Source organism: Andrena cerasifolii, chromosome 7 (genome assembly GCF_050908995.1).
Source record: "Andrena cerasifolii isolate SP2316 chromosome 7, iyAndCera1_principal, whole genome shotgun sequence".
Lineage (NCBI taxonomy): Eukaryota > Metazoa > Arthropoda > Insecta > Hymenoptera > Andrenidae > Andrena > Andrena cerasifolii.
In genome coordinates this window covers 8,395,323-8,411,938 of record NC_135124.1, presented here as the reverse complement: position 1 = coordinate 8,411,938, position 16,616 = coordinate 8,395,323, and the positions used below count along the sequence as shown (strand labels likewise).

Genomic DNA, 16,616 nt, shown 5'->3' with positions numbered 1-16,616 from the left:
GGCGGCGCATGCAAACCAGTTTCCTTGGTGTCCCTTACTTTTTACGAGCTGCCAACGGGTTTATTTCTTCGTCCCGGTCTTATGACTTCGATGCATCTCGGAACACGTCGAAAGGAGAAAAATAATGCGGCTGCGAGTCCGTCGCGCGAGTATCGTAAAAATTTTTAATTAAGCGACTCGGCGCTCGGGAGAGTCGGGTTTCAGCGGAATTGTCTCGCGGGAGCGCGATAAGGATTGGACGGGGGATATCGATGCCTCCAAAACACTCACGGAAGCTGGCTACTTCGCGCGGCTCACTTCTAATCGCGGCGGGAGGGGGTCGTTAAGTTTGGAAGAGGAATAGCGGTGTTAACCCTTAGTATCGTGATTTTTTTTATTTTACCCAGAAAAATTATTATCGGTACATTTTTGTCCACACTTCGTCGTAAAATAAGTAAAAAATTCGTTGCGTAACTATTTTTTATATGGAGGAAAAATATGGATATAACACCGGTGTTACGTCATGCATAAAGGCACATGTGTATTATAATGTTAAGGGAAATGTTATAATGTAACAAGGGAAGAGCCCGAACCTGAAAATTCAAATAATTCTGAAGCTTTGTCAATGTGTAGCGGATTTCCTCGTGATTACAACACAATTTTTGTTTACTGCCCAAATTCACTCGAACGGGGTGAAATTAACCCCTGAAAATTCGGCTATTTTCCGATTTTGTGTTATAACTCGCGAACTGTAAGAGATAGAAATAAAGTTTCACGACAAAAGTTACTTCTTTTAATTAGGTATATCGTTTGGTAAAAAAAAATATTTTACAGTTCCTGAGTTATCACACAAAATTGGAAAATAGTCGAATTTTCAGTGGTTAATTACACCCCTTTAGAGAGAATTTGGGCAGTAAACAAAAATTGCGTCGTAATCAGGAGGAAATTTCCTACATATTCACAAAGGTTCAGAATTTTTTGAATTTCCGGGTTCGGGATGTTCCCTTGTAAGTAGTATTACATCAAATTTATTCAAAGAGGAACACCGAAAGAACTGAGAGAAAAATTGAACACTTACCTGGCACTTTCAGTGGTCCTGTAGCTACTAGAGCCAGGAATCCACTTAGAAGCTAGGCTATGCTATGCGATGTTATGCTATGCCATGCTACGTTTAAAAAAAAAATAGTTTCAATGCCTTCTTATGGAAGCGGTTCCACCAAAAACTAAGCTAAAACTTAGCATAGCATATCTTAGTTTAGCTTAGCTTCCAGCTAGATTCCCGGCTATAGAATTGTAATCAACAATACGAGGCAGTAGAATTTCTATGAATGTGTTTCTGCCCTAAGGACACCTGTCACATTTAATATTATTAAAGTAACGCTTTAAAATCGACGAAAAAGTCCCCAAATGGCGCGCACGATTTTTTCAATTCGTGTAACACTCGTGTCAGACTATGACACTAAGGGTTAAGTGGCCGCGAGTGGGGTAGAAGGGGGACGGAACGGCGCGCGTGAAAAAGAACACTGTCGTCGAGCGAGGCTGCGCGAAACGTGAGACGCGGTCTCATATTTGCTTTCCACCACTATCCTTAATGACGTTGTAGCGGTCGAAGACGACAATGAGATTATCGCGAGATAGCCTCGGTTGATACATACGTTCCCCCGGAACGGTTAATCTCGCCGCTTCTCCCAGGGTCGCCATCGTGTCACTCGAATTTCTCTTCGGCCGCTAGCGTCTTCCCCGTTTCGAGCGGACAGCCGCTGGCTATCGCTTCTGAACGGGATCACAAATCACCAAGTTCGCGTCTTAAAACTGAATCTTTCTTAAAATCCTCCGGCGAGTCCCCGATTGAATTGCAAATTGCGGCGGCCTCGCCTCGCCCGGCATTAACACGACTATCCGAGGTGCTAACTACGTTTCGGGTACAATTAACGAGCTTACCGCAACGGACAAGGTCTACGAGCGAGCGCTAGGTACGCGGCGCTGAACGGTGAATCCCCGAAACATTCGAGATCGCACGAGATAGAGGCGCGCAGATTCGTTCTCGGTCGTAAATACCCAATGAAACGCGAATCGATAAAGCGCGAATCAATAAACCAAGATATTAAAGCCGCGATATAACGCCCACTTCGCAGTGATTCGTGGATCCACGATTCCCGGCGTCTTCTTTTCATCCTCCCTGGTGCAGTTTATCGACGGGTTGCCGAATCGGGCTGCATACACTTAGGTATGTACATAGGTGCCACGACGGCGGCGGGCTTTTGCGCGAAGGTCCGCGGCCACCGCGGTGTCTTCCCATACTTTACGAGACAAGGAAATTAGTTAAATGTGTAATAATGCTCAACGGGGGGCAGCAGGGTCGAGGCTCCTTCCTCCTCCCTTGCAGCCCTTGCCACGGGTCAGATGGCAGTATCCGCGTGTCCCTTTTTCCCCCGCTCCTCCCCTCGCTGTAGCCACGGTCCTCCTGCGTCGTATTCCTCCATCAGCGTCTTATTCCTCGGGCTCCTCTCACCTGGTGTCAGAGCCGCGGTGTCGAGCCGACCCCCGGGACCACACGCAGAGAGCCGCGCTATCTCTTTTACGCTCGGACGAGACACGCTGACTGGAGAATCGTTTAGGCGGCTTATCGAGTGCCGATAACAATCCGCCCTCCACTCTCGCCGCGATCTCCAGCCGCGACGCCGCGTTCGCACATTCTTCGCCCCGTCGTTAATTGAATCCGTCGGGCAGCCGGCGGAGAGGCTTGATCCGCGACGAGCAACGGTATCGAGCGTGGAGGGGCGCTCCGGAGGATAATCAAAGGTTTTGATGGAAACCGCGGAGAAGCTGGCAAAGGAGCGACGCGGACTTAATCCGGTCTAGCGAGCGACGAACGCGCTATTTTTTTTTTTTTCGTTTTGTTTTGTTTTCACCGCGGTCGGCTGACGTCCCGTGCACGGGCGCGTGTGTCCCTAGCCTATTAATAACGATGAAATATGTACCGCGCGTCGAGGGTAACGTTTACGAGCAACAAGAAAAGTATTACCCGCGAGAGCAATAATTATGACGCAGCGGTAATTAATTATTGCTGCCGTTGATCTACCGCGATCGATTATCGCTGCGTTACGAATAATACCGTGGTTGGTCGCTATCGCGCGCGTACGCGGCCCGCGCCGATACTAATTAGAAAAAGCAACTGGTACTGTTATTATCGGTAATTACGATCGGGTCAGAAGTCAGTATCCGCCGCGCGCTTTCTCGGCCAATGGTCGGCCGGCTACCACGAATTATTATTATTCGTGTTTCTCTCTAACCGTAACTAAATAACTAAAGTTAATAACTAAAACTAGGAAAGAAAAAAGGAGAAGAAATTTTATGGCACATTAAGGGGTTATACCTAGTCAGGCGGCCGAAAAGAGGCGAGTGTTTGTGAATTTTTTTTGAAAAAGCGGAAGCATATATTCTTACAGAACTTTTTGCGCTTAAAAGAGCAACGTTTAAAGAACATTTGGTAATTTTTTCGTAGCAAAATGTTTAAGTTTATAATCAAATAACAAACCATATTCAAGAAGCCTTTTTAAAAGTTTGCTTTTGCGGTGAGCACTGCCGTTCGGAACCAGATTATCTAAAATCAAAATACAAAAAAGATTTCGTTAATATATTAATGTATCCTCTGATTGACGGAGGGAATTTCCGAAATATTAATTTAAAACAAAATGGCGGCTATTTAAAGTTGAAATCGTGATTTTTTTCACGTGATTTTTACACGAAAAAATCAGGATTTCAATTTTTCATTCAGACCAGGCTTTTGAACTTAAATTATAAATTTTTATTAACGCGACACTTAAAAGTGATAAGTAACGATCAGTATCGCTTTAAAACTGGCCAGATTCAATATTAAAAAATAGAGGAAACACATACTTGCAGTATAGATACACAATAATAATAGAAAATAACTTTTCGATACCCTAAAGTAACTTTTCCTTACATATAAATACTCAAGGGAGTACTTATATTACAATTTTAAATCAGTAAGGAAAAGTTACTTTAGGGTATCAATTAATTACTCAAGGGAGTATTTATATCACAATTTTAAATCAGTAAGGAAAATATTTAAAATTGTATACTGATAATTTAAAATTGTATACTTTTAATTTTAAAATTGTATACTGATTACTGATTTAAAATTGTAAATATAAATACTCAAGGGAGTATTTATATTACAATTTTAAATCAGTAAGGAAAAGATTTAAAATTGTATACTGATAACTTAAAATTGTATACTTTTAATTTTAAAATTGTATACTGATTACTGATTTAAAATTATAACATAAATACTCCCTTGAGTATTTATATTTACAATTTTAAATCAGTAAGGAAAAGTTACTTTAGGGTATCGAAAAGTTATTTTCTTCACTATGCTTGTCTACTGTGTACCTATACTGCTAGGATATGGATGTGTGTATTCGAAATGTCATTCTTCATCACATATCCAAAATTTTGTGTAAATATCTATCATATATATTGAGCTATTTATCGCGTTACAATCGCCGCCCTGTTACAATCGCCCCCGGCCTACCCTAACTCGCTGCCAAGTGTCTTTCCCGCGTCGATGTGCTGGCGGCTGGCCGATGGAAAGCTCAGCAGCCCACGGAACGCGAGCCGCCGCGACATTTCCCGCCGATTTACGGGTTTCCCGGGCGAGTTCACGCGAGGCGTGCCTCGCTGCGCGTAGATATTTATCGCGCGGCGTAATTGAAACGTTCGTGCGGCCAGGCGATATCCGATCTAACCGGCGTTTTTCTCCCTGTTGCAGGTAAGACGGACGACATTCGGCCCTCGCGCGAAACGCACGCACCGGCCAGCGTTTCTTTCACCGCGGCAAGAAAAACGACAGCGGGCTCTGGAGGTATGCGAGGAATACAAGGTCGCGTTTTCAGATGTCCGGGCCGTCGCGTAGAGGCGAGAACTCACAGGAAGGACTCCTGTTGCGTAAGTGCCGTCGACCTTTGCGATCCGCGGAACGGTTATGCAAAGCTGCACCGGCTGAGGCCGACCGGGCATTATTACAACGACGACGTTCCTACGTTTTTCCAGGTGCCTCGCTCCGCGCAAGACCACCGCTCCGAGCGTCGCTTCCCGATCTTCGTCCCGCGTGTCATTAGCTCTCTTAATATGTAGTACCTGGCCAGTGGTGTGCGCATATCAACCGGGCTATATTTCTCCCGAATGGCTCCGCGATAATCGATTTCCTGATCCCTCGTGGCGTCCCAGGCTGCATCCTGACATCTCCCGTGATCCTCGAAGCGCAATTTAGCGCGAGTTAAACTCGCCGTATTTCTAGCTTCGCCCGGCGACGAAGTCGGCTGCGGATTTAAGTGGCAGGCGGCGCGGCGCGTTAAATCGACCACCTCGGTGGCCATTGTAGAAAATCCCGCGTAATCGTCGAGGGATGATTTGCAATAGTGGCGCAGAAATTGTAATCCTCATCGGCGGCGCCGAATACAGAGGCCTGGGATATCCCGCTTCTAATTACCCGCAAGAATAACGCGGGATGGACAGAGCGTTTCGTCTTGTTTCCCCTGGCGAATGGTTCAACGCTATCCCACCGTGACGGTGATCCGATCGCGTCCTCGGACGGTGGCTCGTCGATGATTTCACTATTCGCGGGCCGCTAAACAATGTCGGGCCGGCGCGTATAGAGCCGCTTCTGTCTTCCCTGGAGTACGATCGACACACCATCTGCAAATCTTCCTCTTCTTTCTGTCCCTCCCCCGTCGTCGCTGGTCCCCGGCTTGCGAAACCAGAGGGGCGGAGGGGGAGGAAGGCCAGGAGAGAGGTAAACCGCATGTACCGGAGCGTATACGTGCAATGCAGCCGGGAGAATGAGATATCGGACACTGACCCGCGCAACGTACTGGTCGGCCACGGGCTCCTCACGGAGAATACATCATTTACTCTTTACTCCGCTATTGTAAGGGGCTGCGCCGGATGGCGAGCGAGGTATTTCAATAAATACGGTGCCTGTCGCGGAATATTATTTAGAGACGGCCGCGACATAATCTAGAGGTTGCATCTTTAATTTTTCCGCCAGCCCGAAACTACACCCGAGCCTCGTACCCGGAACACGCGCCTGGACCTTTCGCATTTTCGCGTTGCGTCGCGTCACCGCGGGGAATATTACCGCAGCTGCGGGAGGACGAGCACGGTTCACGGAGAAGAGAGAGCTACGTAGTGCTAGGCTAGGTCAGGGATGGCGAACCTTTTCATCCGCGCGTGCCGAAAATGGAGGAATAATATTTATAGCATTGCTGACGTGCCGGGCAGTTTTTAATAGGTAAAAAATTAATCGTTGTGGAATTTTATTGAGACGAGTTTAAAAATTGACATGGAATTTCATAAGAATTAACCAGAGTTGGGCATTAACTGAATAAAGACTTAATTAACCCTTAACTGGTATCCTGGGGTCAGTCATGACCCCAAGCACGCAAGGTTCGCTGCAAAATATTTGGTTGTCTAAGTTTGTAAACTGAATTCCTAACTAATTTGATCATGATAGTTTAACTTTCTACGTATCTATTATTTTATACATTACCTACGAACAAAATAGGTATTCATAGAGGTTGATCTAATGTCGACTTTACAAATTTCTGTGTCCTTTTTTATTTGGGGTCTGCCACGACCCCAAGATAACAGTTACGTTTGAAAAAACAGTATACCAGTTAAGGGTTAAATAACGGATCCAAGAAAAGTCACTTCAACTTGGCGAATACGGTTAATCGTTTTATTCGACGAATAAACTTAACCCGGGGCAATTATATTCGACTCGTGACGAATAATTGTTTGCCCATTTCTGGAATTCACTCGTAACTGGACATTCGCATTTAGCAAAAGCTGGCCGAAAATATTTTCGTAGGTGTATCTAGACATAGGAACGCGTGCCAGAGGTTCGCCACTCCTGGGACTACTTGGGTTGCCTCGTAGTTTTTCGATTTTGTAAGAGCGTTCGGCGGCGGCACACGGCCGCGGAGTGTGGGCAGAAGCGTGGTGAATGCGGTTAGATTCCGAGGGCCCAGGAGAGCAGCAGGAAGAGGCTAGTCACCGGTAGCTAGGTGGCCAGTTAGCGGCCAAGTGTCGTGTTTGCGTTGGCTCGTCGTAAACCTGCCGAGAAGAGAGACCCTGGATAGCCACCGTGGAGGAGGCTGCGCCCATCTTCTCGCCCTTCCTCCTCCTCCTCCTCTGCCTCGTCCTCTTCCTCTTCCGTCCCGGCCGTGTCGATTGAATATCGTCCTTCTGACAGCAGTCTTTGCCGCCTCTCGCATACCATTCACGTAAAATCAGCCGGCGTGCGTGGTCGCCGCGAGTCGCGTCTCTCCACGGAAAGCAATACCTCGCGCCGCTCCATGAGAATTTACTAAACACCCATCCGTTCGAGGCGATACCATCGTTTCTTTTCGTTCCTCTTCCACGTATGCCCGCGGTACGTAACGGTACAGCGGAAACCTGCCGAAATCCTCGTCTCCGTGTATACCTGCGGCCTTCCACGAGGAAGTTTGATCGTTCAAACCGCCGTGATATCGCGAAATTCTCACTTCTTAAATCAGCGAGCCTATCGGGACCGGTTGGCCGTCCGGCTTGCAATTAACCGTGCGTCCCAACGAGGAAATCGATAAATAGGGTGAATCACCTTCTCCCGGGATACAGTTACCCTTCGTTCGTCGATAATATTATCCGTCGCTGTCCGCGACGAGTCGCGAACGCCGGTGGATCGACCATAAGGAGTCACCGGATCGTGTCGCGCCAAAGAGAAAACAGGTTCTCCATCAAACTAGCTGCGTTAGCCATCTACCCGCCGATTCGCGCATACCGTCCAGCCGATCTACCCTAGCGGGTCGTCGCAAACGCCGCGCGCGCAGTTAGGGTAAGTCCGGGTGAGATGGTCATATTTTCGTTTGGATTCCGTCGACATCTACTACGTTATGAGTGAAAAAAAGCTTCAAACCGATTTACCGATTTACCGCTTTGCAATCCCTAACAGCTGTGCCCATCTCTCCCGGACAAAAATTGACCATATGTTCCTTAAAACCCTGATAAGACGATCATTCCCATTTCACTTAGACTAACAAACGGAACCCTGAATACTTTACGGTTAAAAACACTGTAAACAATACTCCATCGAAAATACATCTTGAGAACTAAAAATATTCAGCATAAATAACACAAACAAGGCTACCAAAATATATATCAAACATTTTCAAGCACTAGCTTAAATTTCACAGTGGATTTACAAGCCTTTAAAAACGTTCTATTCCAACAGTTTTAACAAAGAATGTTGCTTGTCTATAACACTTTGTACCCACGTGGACTTTCTACCCCATGGTTTCCTTAAAAAAAATACTATCACTGCCCATTTCTCACGTATGATCATCTCACCCTGACTTACCCTAATCAACGCGGCTCGTCGGAGGATTTACAGCCGGTTGTCCGGATATACTCTGCAATTTTGACGAGAGAGTCGCGCGCGACAACGCGATGAGATCTCAGCTCGCGCTCGAGTCACGCTGTTACGCGGCTGCTGGTTTATTTGCCGGCGTTCGATCGGCCGCCGCGAATTCGTCATAGGCGAATAATTAACGAGCGGCCGCGGGAGAAACAGGTTTGAATTCGGTGGACGGAGGAGGCGAGAAAAACCGAGGGGGGTGCTTCTTGCGACGTGTCCTTCGATCGATCTTCGGACGCAGGCGCATTCCACGGGCGGAAAGCGGCCGGCGCTCGAAAGTCACGGTGCCCTGGACTCATGAAAGTCGATGAACCGGCCGATTCGTCCGCTGGCGTGGACATCCAGCGCGATACTATCGCAGCGCGACTTCCGGCTAGGAAAGTTCTGCGAGATGGCCGGGGATGGTTCGGCTGGCCGGCTTTGAGAACGAGGCGAGGATGAAGAAGCTGGACGCTAAAGGCGGTGGCCAAGCGAAACGGCCTTGACGTATTTTCTTGCTCCCGCCGCGTATACTCGTTTTCGAGCGCAAGAACGACGGCCGGCCACGATCGTGTTCGTTTCTCCACTGACCCGACCCCGTTCGAACTGCGCGGATCTATAAATCCGACGGGCTTCTTGCGGCGGGATGGTCATAGTTGCAATCGCCGACGACGAAGAAGCCCCCGAGGAGAGGTCGTCGACTCGGACGGTACTGTTGACCGCCGAAAGCCAGAAGAAGGTGCTAGGGAATAATAGGTGAGGGGAAGAGCGAGGGGAAGGCGACGGGGGGCGATCTGTTCTCTACGAGGTGGAGGTGGAAGGTGGCCCTGACGGGGCTGTTTTTGTGGCGCGCCTCGTGCACGCTCGCCTTGCAGCGCACAAAAGGGCGCCTCCTCGCGATAATCCTTTATCGTGCTGGCCGACCTCACTCGAATAGACCGTATTCATAAACGGTGGAGTCATTAGTGGCTTCTCTTTGAGGCACGCGTGGGTAGGGTGGTAATCGGTGGTTACCGCTGGAGGTAGCGATGAAAGAACCTACCAGCGGAGAACAGGGAACGCGGCGCATCTGACGCCTTGAAATCGCCGCGACAGCCGAGGGAATATATCGTCGAGCTTCTATTAATTTCACCGACCGATAGAATCAACCGACGCGAGTAGAGGCGTTTCTTTCTTCTCGCGCGTAACCGCGCTACGCGCCGAATACGGAGCGAAACTGGTAGCCTGCAGGAAAATCGAGATAAGCGAGAACTAGCCGAGGTGGTGCGCGAAAGCGGAGAGAGGCCGCGGCGGAGAATGGCGAACGCGAGCGGGCTGGATCGCGCCACAGCAACCGCGGCGACGGGCGACGGAGGACGACGACGATGGGTGGAATAGAGGAAGCGTGCCGCGCAACGATCGCCCCGGAGTGGATCTGGATTTGGAGCAGGCTCGTAACTCCGGTCGCCGTGCCGCGTCGCGGCGAACGGGAGCGTGCTCGACAAGGGGTGGTGTGTGCCTCGTGGTAACCCCCTCGTAGCTGTTACGTAAGCAGGAATCCGGGGTTCTTCCTCGTCGGTCGGCGTGGCATGGCCTCCGCTCGTACACGTCCCTGCAGTGGAAGGCGCGTCATAACTCAGGGACATCAGCGTTCCGTGATTACGAGTCATTAAGGGGCCGCGAACCGGTCGCTAGCAGCGCGTACGGTCTTTGTGCGTAGCGTGGCGCGTGTGTGCACGCACCGATACTCCGACGCGTAAGCTCCAGGCTTTCGTTCGTGCGCCTGGAGTCTGTGGCTTAACTTTCGGCGCGGTCATTCAGTGGCCAACCACGCTGCTTCACCCGTGCTTTGTAGTCCAGTGAAATTAGACGGAAATACGGTTAATCTACGGAATAATTCCCGGCAAGATAAATTTGGTATGGGCCTTTATTTCGGCGTTTTATAGAATATGCTGAAAGTCCCCGTCGCTTCCAACCATCGCTAAAAATTTTACAGAGGGTTGAAGGTAAAAAGAAACTGTTTTTCGCGAATATCTCGTTATCTAACAGTTTCACGAGGAGAATAGTTATTATAAAATTTGTAGCTTAGGAAATTCTCTACAAAAAAGGTCCTATGAGTTTTTTTCGTAGGAGTAACTATTTTCATGTATGACGGGTTATCATGTTTCAACCCTTATACTTTTGACAAGAGAAGATCCCGAACCCGGAAATTCAACAAATTATGAACCTCTGTAAATATGTAGGGGAAGTCCTCATGAGTGCAACGCAATTTCGTTTGCTGCCGAAATTCACTCCAAGAGTTCTTATATAAAATCGACTTCGCGAGTTGTTAAATAATGATTTGAATGTTTAAGTGTCCAAGGGCACCCTTTCCCGGTATCCGATCGAGCTCAAACTTTACACGTCTTTTTTTTAATTACTTGGAACTATCCCGAGGGAGTCCCGCAGAAAATTCAAAATTCGAAAATAAGAGCCAAGCTAATATATAGCCTACGTATTACTCCGTAGACAGATCCTAATTTCACTGGACAATTGTTCATTTTTTAGCAACTCCCGCTGCGGGAACCCGCATCTTTCCTTCCGTTTGTTTCGCAGTCGCGATTTTCTTCACTCTTCCCCTATCCGTCTATGCCTCTCGCTAGCCACTCGTTCCTTCCTTTCCCTTTTACGACGTCGTCGAGCGGAGGTGAGTTTCGCACCTTTTATCGACGCGCGTACACCACCGACGGCTCGGCGCCTTTGACTATGCACAGCGGAGGAGCATCGTTCCCACCGTAAGATCATTCGCGCGGTTTCGCCGGAAGTGAAGATCGACGAGCGGAAATTGTCTCGATGGAGCCGCGACTCGGTCGCGATCTCCGTAGGTGACTACGTGCACCGGAGCGCAAGGTATCGGGGCAGGGTATCGACCTGTCCGAGACGCAGCCTCGAGGCAAGCGGAGATACGGATTTCCATACGCCCCCTTCGTTTTTTTTTCTGGCCGAGCTTAGCCGACCTCAGCGCCGGAATTGCTGAATATTTATACACGGTATTTGAGGTTAGACAATGAGCGCTGGGGCTGCCCACGCGAGCCCACGTCGCCGTGGAGCTCGCCCCTCGAACGCTCTCGGTGCTCGTCGATCGACTGACACGAGAGCGGACTGCTCGCGAGCAGCCCAGACTCCGGGCGACTTCTTTTATCTCTGGCCGTCGATTCGACCCGCTGGATTTTCTGGCTAATGGGGCAATCTGTAAAGTCGCGTGAAACGCCGCTGAGACTTTCCGCATCGACGGGAACAGCCGCGACGTGATGCGCGCAAGAAGATATTTACGCGGTCGCGTCCGCGGCGCGAAGATTCGCGCAAGAAACGACCCGTCCGTGACGTCCACCTCGGGACGCGACCTAATGCTCGACTCGCATGAGACCGCGACAATACCCCTCGCTGTACATAACAACCGCGGGAGATCCATTAACGTTCCGTGCGCGGCTCATGCTCGAGGTACAATGATAATTCATGATTTAATCGACAAACGCTCGGCGTAATTAAATTGCGTCGTAATCGCCGAGATAAATTAACCGCCGACCGGTGTGTCCTCGAGACAGACACTGCCTAGAGTGAAACATCTGGCGAGGTTGACGGTACCGGCTGGAAATTACCCCGAGAAAGTCGCACGCACGTTTGGTGCTTGCTCCCCGGCAAACCGACAAATAGACAAATAGCCATCCAGCGCGCAGGGCCAGACTTAGCATCGCGAGGGTTAATAGCCCCCGCGCCCCTGCGCGGAACAGCTACAAGATTCTCGCGTGTCCGATACGCTCGCTTAATGCGCCTCGATAGCGAGCTCTCCGGAGCTGCTCGTCGCGTGGTCCGTTCGCGAAAAGGCTCACGGCATACAAATTGCCCCGGGGAGGTAGAGCGCCAGCGGCCTCGTTCTTTCCGCTCGGGGGTTATTTATAACGCGCAAAGAGCAACCGAAAGACCGGTGCGCGTTAGGCGGTTTTTGCGGGGCGGTCGGGTCCGGATAAAAGTCACCTCCGCCGTTCTTACGGCGCGCAGCGCCGTTGCGAAATTCGCAAAAACCGCCGAGCGGCTCGGCCGCGAACGACCTCGTGTTTATGGCGCGTTTATGGAAGGGGGCGAGAGCCGCGCGTGTCGCGGACGTTCCTGGACGTTGCAGGGGTGCGCGAGGACGAACCGGGACATCGAGCACGTCCCTGAACCCCGTTGCTCGCGCTGGCCGAGTCGCGGCCGAGCAGGGGGCGAGGGGAAGACGGTGGGGGGAAAAAAAAGGGACGGCGAAACGGCCGCGGATATTATTTGCCATTAAAGCGAGGGACAATTTAAAAGCTATTACTATTACTCACGGCCTTCGTGTGTACGCAGTCCGTTGGCTGCTTCGCTACTCTCTGGACCGCGGGATGGACCTGGACGCTTTCTGCGATCCGCCCCCTCCGTTTCTTCGGCACCGGGGATCGTTTTGCGTGACGGAGTGGCCCCGCGCCCCTCGCGCCGTGATTTTCACGGCGTTACGTGTCGTGGCCGCGAAACGGAAAAACAAATTACGAAAGCGGGCTACGGGGCGCGAAGCTCGGGACTTACATAGCTGCGGGTAGTCGCGTCCGCTGATCTAACTTTAATAGAGGCTGCCTGGTCTTGATGGTAATTGTCCCTGAGCACGTCGAGCGAAATTCTTCGTAAGCCTTTTCGTTACGGTTCTACCTGGTCGTTGAATCGAGGATCGTCCGGGGGAGGAAAAGGCCGCACCACGAATCGGCCGGATCCCCGCGCGCACCGGCGGCGGAATTCCGAGGGACGATGATCGTAGATGGAACGGAGGATCGCGGCAGCCGTCTGCATAGGTAGCGTTACCGTTCGCGCGAGAAACGAAGCAACAAAAGCGGACGGCTACCGGTCTCGGAAGAGGGAGGGTGATCGTGTCGGGTGTGCACGACCTCGAGCAACGAGCGAGCATCCCGTTCGAGGGCGCGAGCGAGCGGCCGAGCGTTCGCGCAGCCTTCTCGAATTCCTCGCGCGGCAGATTAAGATCGGTCCGCGGGAGAAAAGCCGAGCACGACGACGTATGCGTGCAGTGACTCCGTTAAGACGAACAGCCGCCGAGCGAACGGCTCGTAGAGGGCGAGGCGTAAGAAACAAAGGGCAGGGGAGGACCGAGGCAAGGCGGAGGAGCAAGGGAACACGGGCGAAGAAAAAATCTCACGAGGTCGGGCCTCGTTAGTCTCGGATCCCCGAGTAATGACGACCCTCCATTAAACAAACAGCAATCCCGAGTGCTCGGAGACGCCGCGAAATCATCGGGACGCGCGCCGGAAACTGTTAACGCGTCACCGCGGCGAAACGCTCTGTAATTCCCGGCCTGGAACAATTAGCTCGCGAGCAAATGATTCCGCGTACGCGTGGTCGCGAGCGCCAGCCGCAACAAATTGCTTTACGACTGACGTGGATCGTCTCGTACGCGCCATCACCGGCTTTCAACCGCGTCTCATCGACGCCGCGGCAACTCTGCGCCGGCTGCCACCCATTTTCGTCCATTTCGACGCAACTCCCTTGGACACTCGGACGTCGCAATCGCGATTAGCAAGAGCGCAGAGGCTGTTCTAGGCGGTGGTTCCCGACAGACGAGCCCCTTCGCCCGACTCGAATCACACGAGTTCTCGATCCTAATTCTAATTGCCGCGTCCTGCACCTGCTGCCGACACGCACCGAATGCCTCGGGAGGACGATAGGTATCTCCGATTCTTTCCTCGAATTGTGGAACGATTTGCAAGATGTTTCGCTCGATCCGCCGTCGAGGATGAAAGACCAAGGGTGGAGAGGGGTAAAGCGACTTCCAGGGCCGTGCGGAGATGGCTGCGCGTTTCCTTCGCAAAATTCCCGAGTGCCGTTGAATCGCGACGCGACGGAGCATCGGTTCGCGGAGGCCCAGGAGTGGCTTCTTTATCGCGGTCCCTCGTCTCCTCTTCCGTCCCGGCTCGGTCGCAATAATTAGGCGTAGGTCTTTCGAGGGAGCGGCGATCCGCGCTCACGATACTCCTGTCAGCGAGGAACAAACTGGCCTCGTAGAAACTGGGCCTTTCGCGGTGGACTTTCGAGACAAACGGCCGATAGGCAATTAATCTCGGCTTCGCCTCTCTCGGCCCCCTTTTCTCATTCTGTGGTAGGCGCTGGGTGCCGGCACCGCGACAGCGAAGAAAAAGGCCGCGCCGATGAAAAATTCCAAGTCGTATCGCTCTCGGTATACTACACCGGCCAATTTCAGAGCGATATCTTAACCCACCGGTGGCATTGCAGCCGCAATAAATAATGTCAGCCGCTGGAACGCGACGATAGAATGCTTCGCGTCGACTTCTCGTCGAGTCGGTGCCGCGCGGCTTCTGGATTTAGTCCTGGGAAGTTAGACGGAAATCTGCCCAGTCTGCGGAATAATTCTCACCAAGCTAAATTTTGGTATGGGCTTTTATTTAGTCGTTTTATAGAATATGCTGAAAGTCCCCATCGCTTCCAACTGCCGCTAAAAAATTTACAGAGGGTTGAAGGTAAAATGAAACTGTTTTTCGCCGATATCTCGTTATCTAGCTGGTTTGCGATGAAAGTAGTTATTATACAATTTATAGCTTAGGAAATTCTGTACAAAAAAGGTCCTATGAGTTTTTTTCGTAGGAGTAACCATTTTCATGTATGTCGGGTTAACAAGTTTCAACCCCCATACATTTGACGAGGGAAGATCCTGAACCATGAAATTCAAAAAATTATGAAACTCTGTAAATATGTAGAGGAAGTACTCCTGAGTATAACGCAATTTCGTTTGCTGCCCAAATTCACTCCAAGAGGGTGCAATTGACCCCTGATTTTTTTTTTAGTTTGTATTATTACTCGCGAACTGTAGGAGATAGAAAAAAGGTGTCCAGGAAAAAGATACTTCTTTTAATCAGGACTATCATTTGGTAAGTTATAGTTATTACAGTTCTTACGGTTCGCGAGTTATAACACAAAATCGAAAAAAAAACGGATTTTCAGGGGCCAATTTCACCCCCTTAGAGTGAATTTGGGCAGCAAACAAAAAAATTTGTAATAAATATCTATATTAACCTCTACATATCCCCAAAGTTTAAAAAAAAAATTGAATTTTCGAGGGGGTTGATCTTCGCTTGCCAGAAATAATACACTCATTTCCACACCACCTCGGAGGTAGAGTACTGACATTCCCATTACTCCTACGAAAAAAACTCATAGGACCTTTTTGGTAGAGAATTTCCTAGGCTATAAATTGCATAATAACTATTTTTGTCGCAAAACTGCTAAATAACGAGATATACATGAAAAACAGTTTTTTTCAACCCTCTGTAAAATTTTTAGCGTCAGTCAGATCGATGGGGACTTTTGACATATTATTTAAAACGACCAAATAAAAGCCCGTACCAAAATTTAGCTGGCTGAGATTTATTCCACAGACAGATCCTAATTTCACTGGACTAATTAGCGAGCTGTTATCGGCGGTACCATTTTCACCGCAATTCGCGGTATCGCGCAGTGGGCACCGAGCTGAATAGAATCTGGCGGATTGTTTATGAATTAATTAAGGGGCGGGCGCGGTGCGCGGAGGTGCGACGCTGCAAGATCGATAGCCACGGGGGCGAATCGATCGCATGCGCGAACAGGTGCAAAACGGCTGCTCGTTCCGCGATTCGGTGGATCTTGCGTTCTCTCGATCGTACGTGTACGTGTACCGCCTACGGTGCCGGATTATGGAACGATACGAGATCGAGTTCCCTCGATCCGCTCGGCCCCGTGTTCATTCCTTTCTCCGCGGTGAGCGTTGCGTGAGTGTCTCGATCGCAAACGAATTCGCAGGAGTTCATTTCGTCGGCTCGCTCGGTCGTTAGCGGGAAGAGTAGGAAGGCGTTTCCGGTGAAATAAATTTGCCAGACGGGGCCCGACCTTGCACGAAACACCGCCATCCTTCTCCATCCAACTTCGCAGCGTGCCTTCTGGCTTCGGACGTGGAACCGCGCCGCACTCTCCGCGGCAATAGCGAACCAGACACGATAGCTTTCGTTTGGCCAGCGATCGGCAGACGAACAAGTTGATCTTCTGGTCCAGGATTTAATTCCCGGTCGACGGATTTGCACGATCCGCAACGATTCGGAGGGAAACCCGTAGCCGTCGAAGCGCCATTCACCGCTGCCATGTGTGGTCAAAG

The 16,616-nt window shown here is 50.2% G+C and overlaps 2 protein-coding genes across 5 annotated transcripts in view; one reads left to right on the top strand and one right to left on the bottom strand.

Moving 5' to 3' along the window:
• The window catches only part of LOC143371731 (ATP-binding cassette sub-family G member 1), a 228,810-nt gene extending 225,261 nt beyond the window's left edge, over nucleotides 1-3,549 (bottom strand). The window contains exon 1 of the mRNA XM_076817242.1: nucleotides 3,545-3,549. The gene's annotated coding sequence lies outside the window, so the exon portion shown is untranslated. The remainder of the gene's footprint in view (nucleotides 1-3,544) is intronic.
• The window catches only part of Ds (dachsous cadherin-related 1), a 291,395-nt gene that overhangs the window by 169,609 nt on the left and 105,170 nt on the right, over nucleotides 1-16,616 (top strand). Inside the window, exon 2 of one of the 4 annotated variants that reach the window (XM_076817178.1) lies at nucleotides 4,775-4,950. The exons of the other annotated variants lie outside the window; for them this stretch is intronic. Coding sequence (XP_076673293.1) covers nucleotides 4,870-4,950 — 81 coding nt within the window. The 5' untranslated portion in view covers nucleotides 4,775-4,869. The remainder of the gene's footprint in view (nucleotides 1-4,774; nucleotides 4,951-16,616) is intronic. 4 annotated transcript variants of the gene reach the window in all.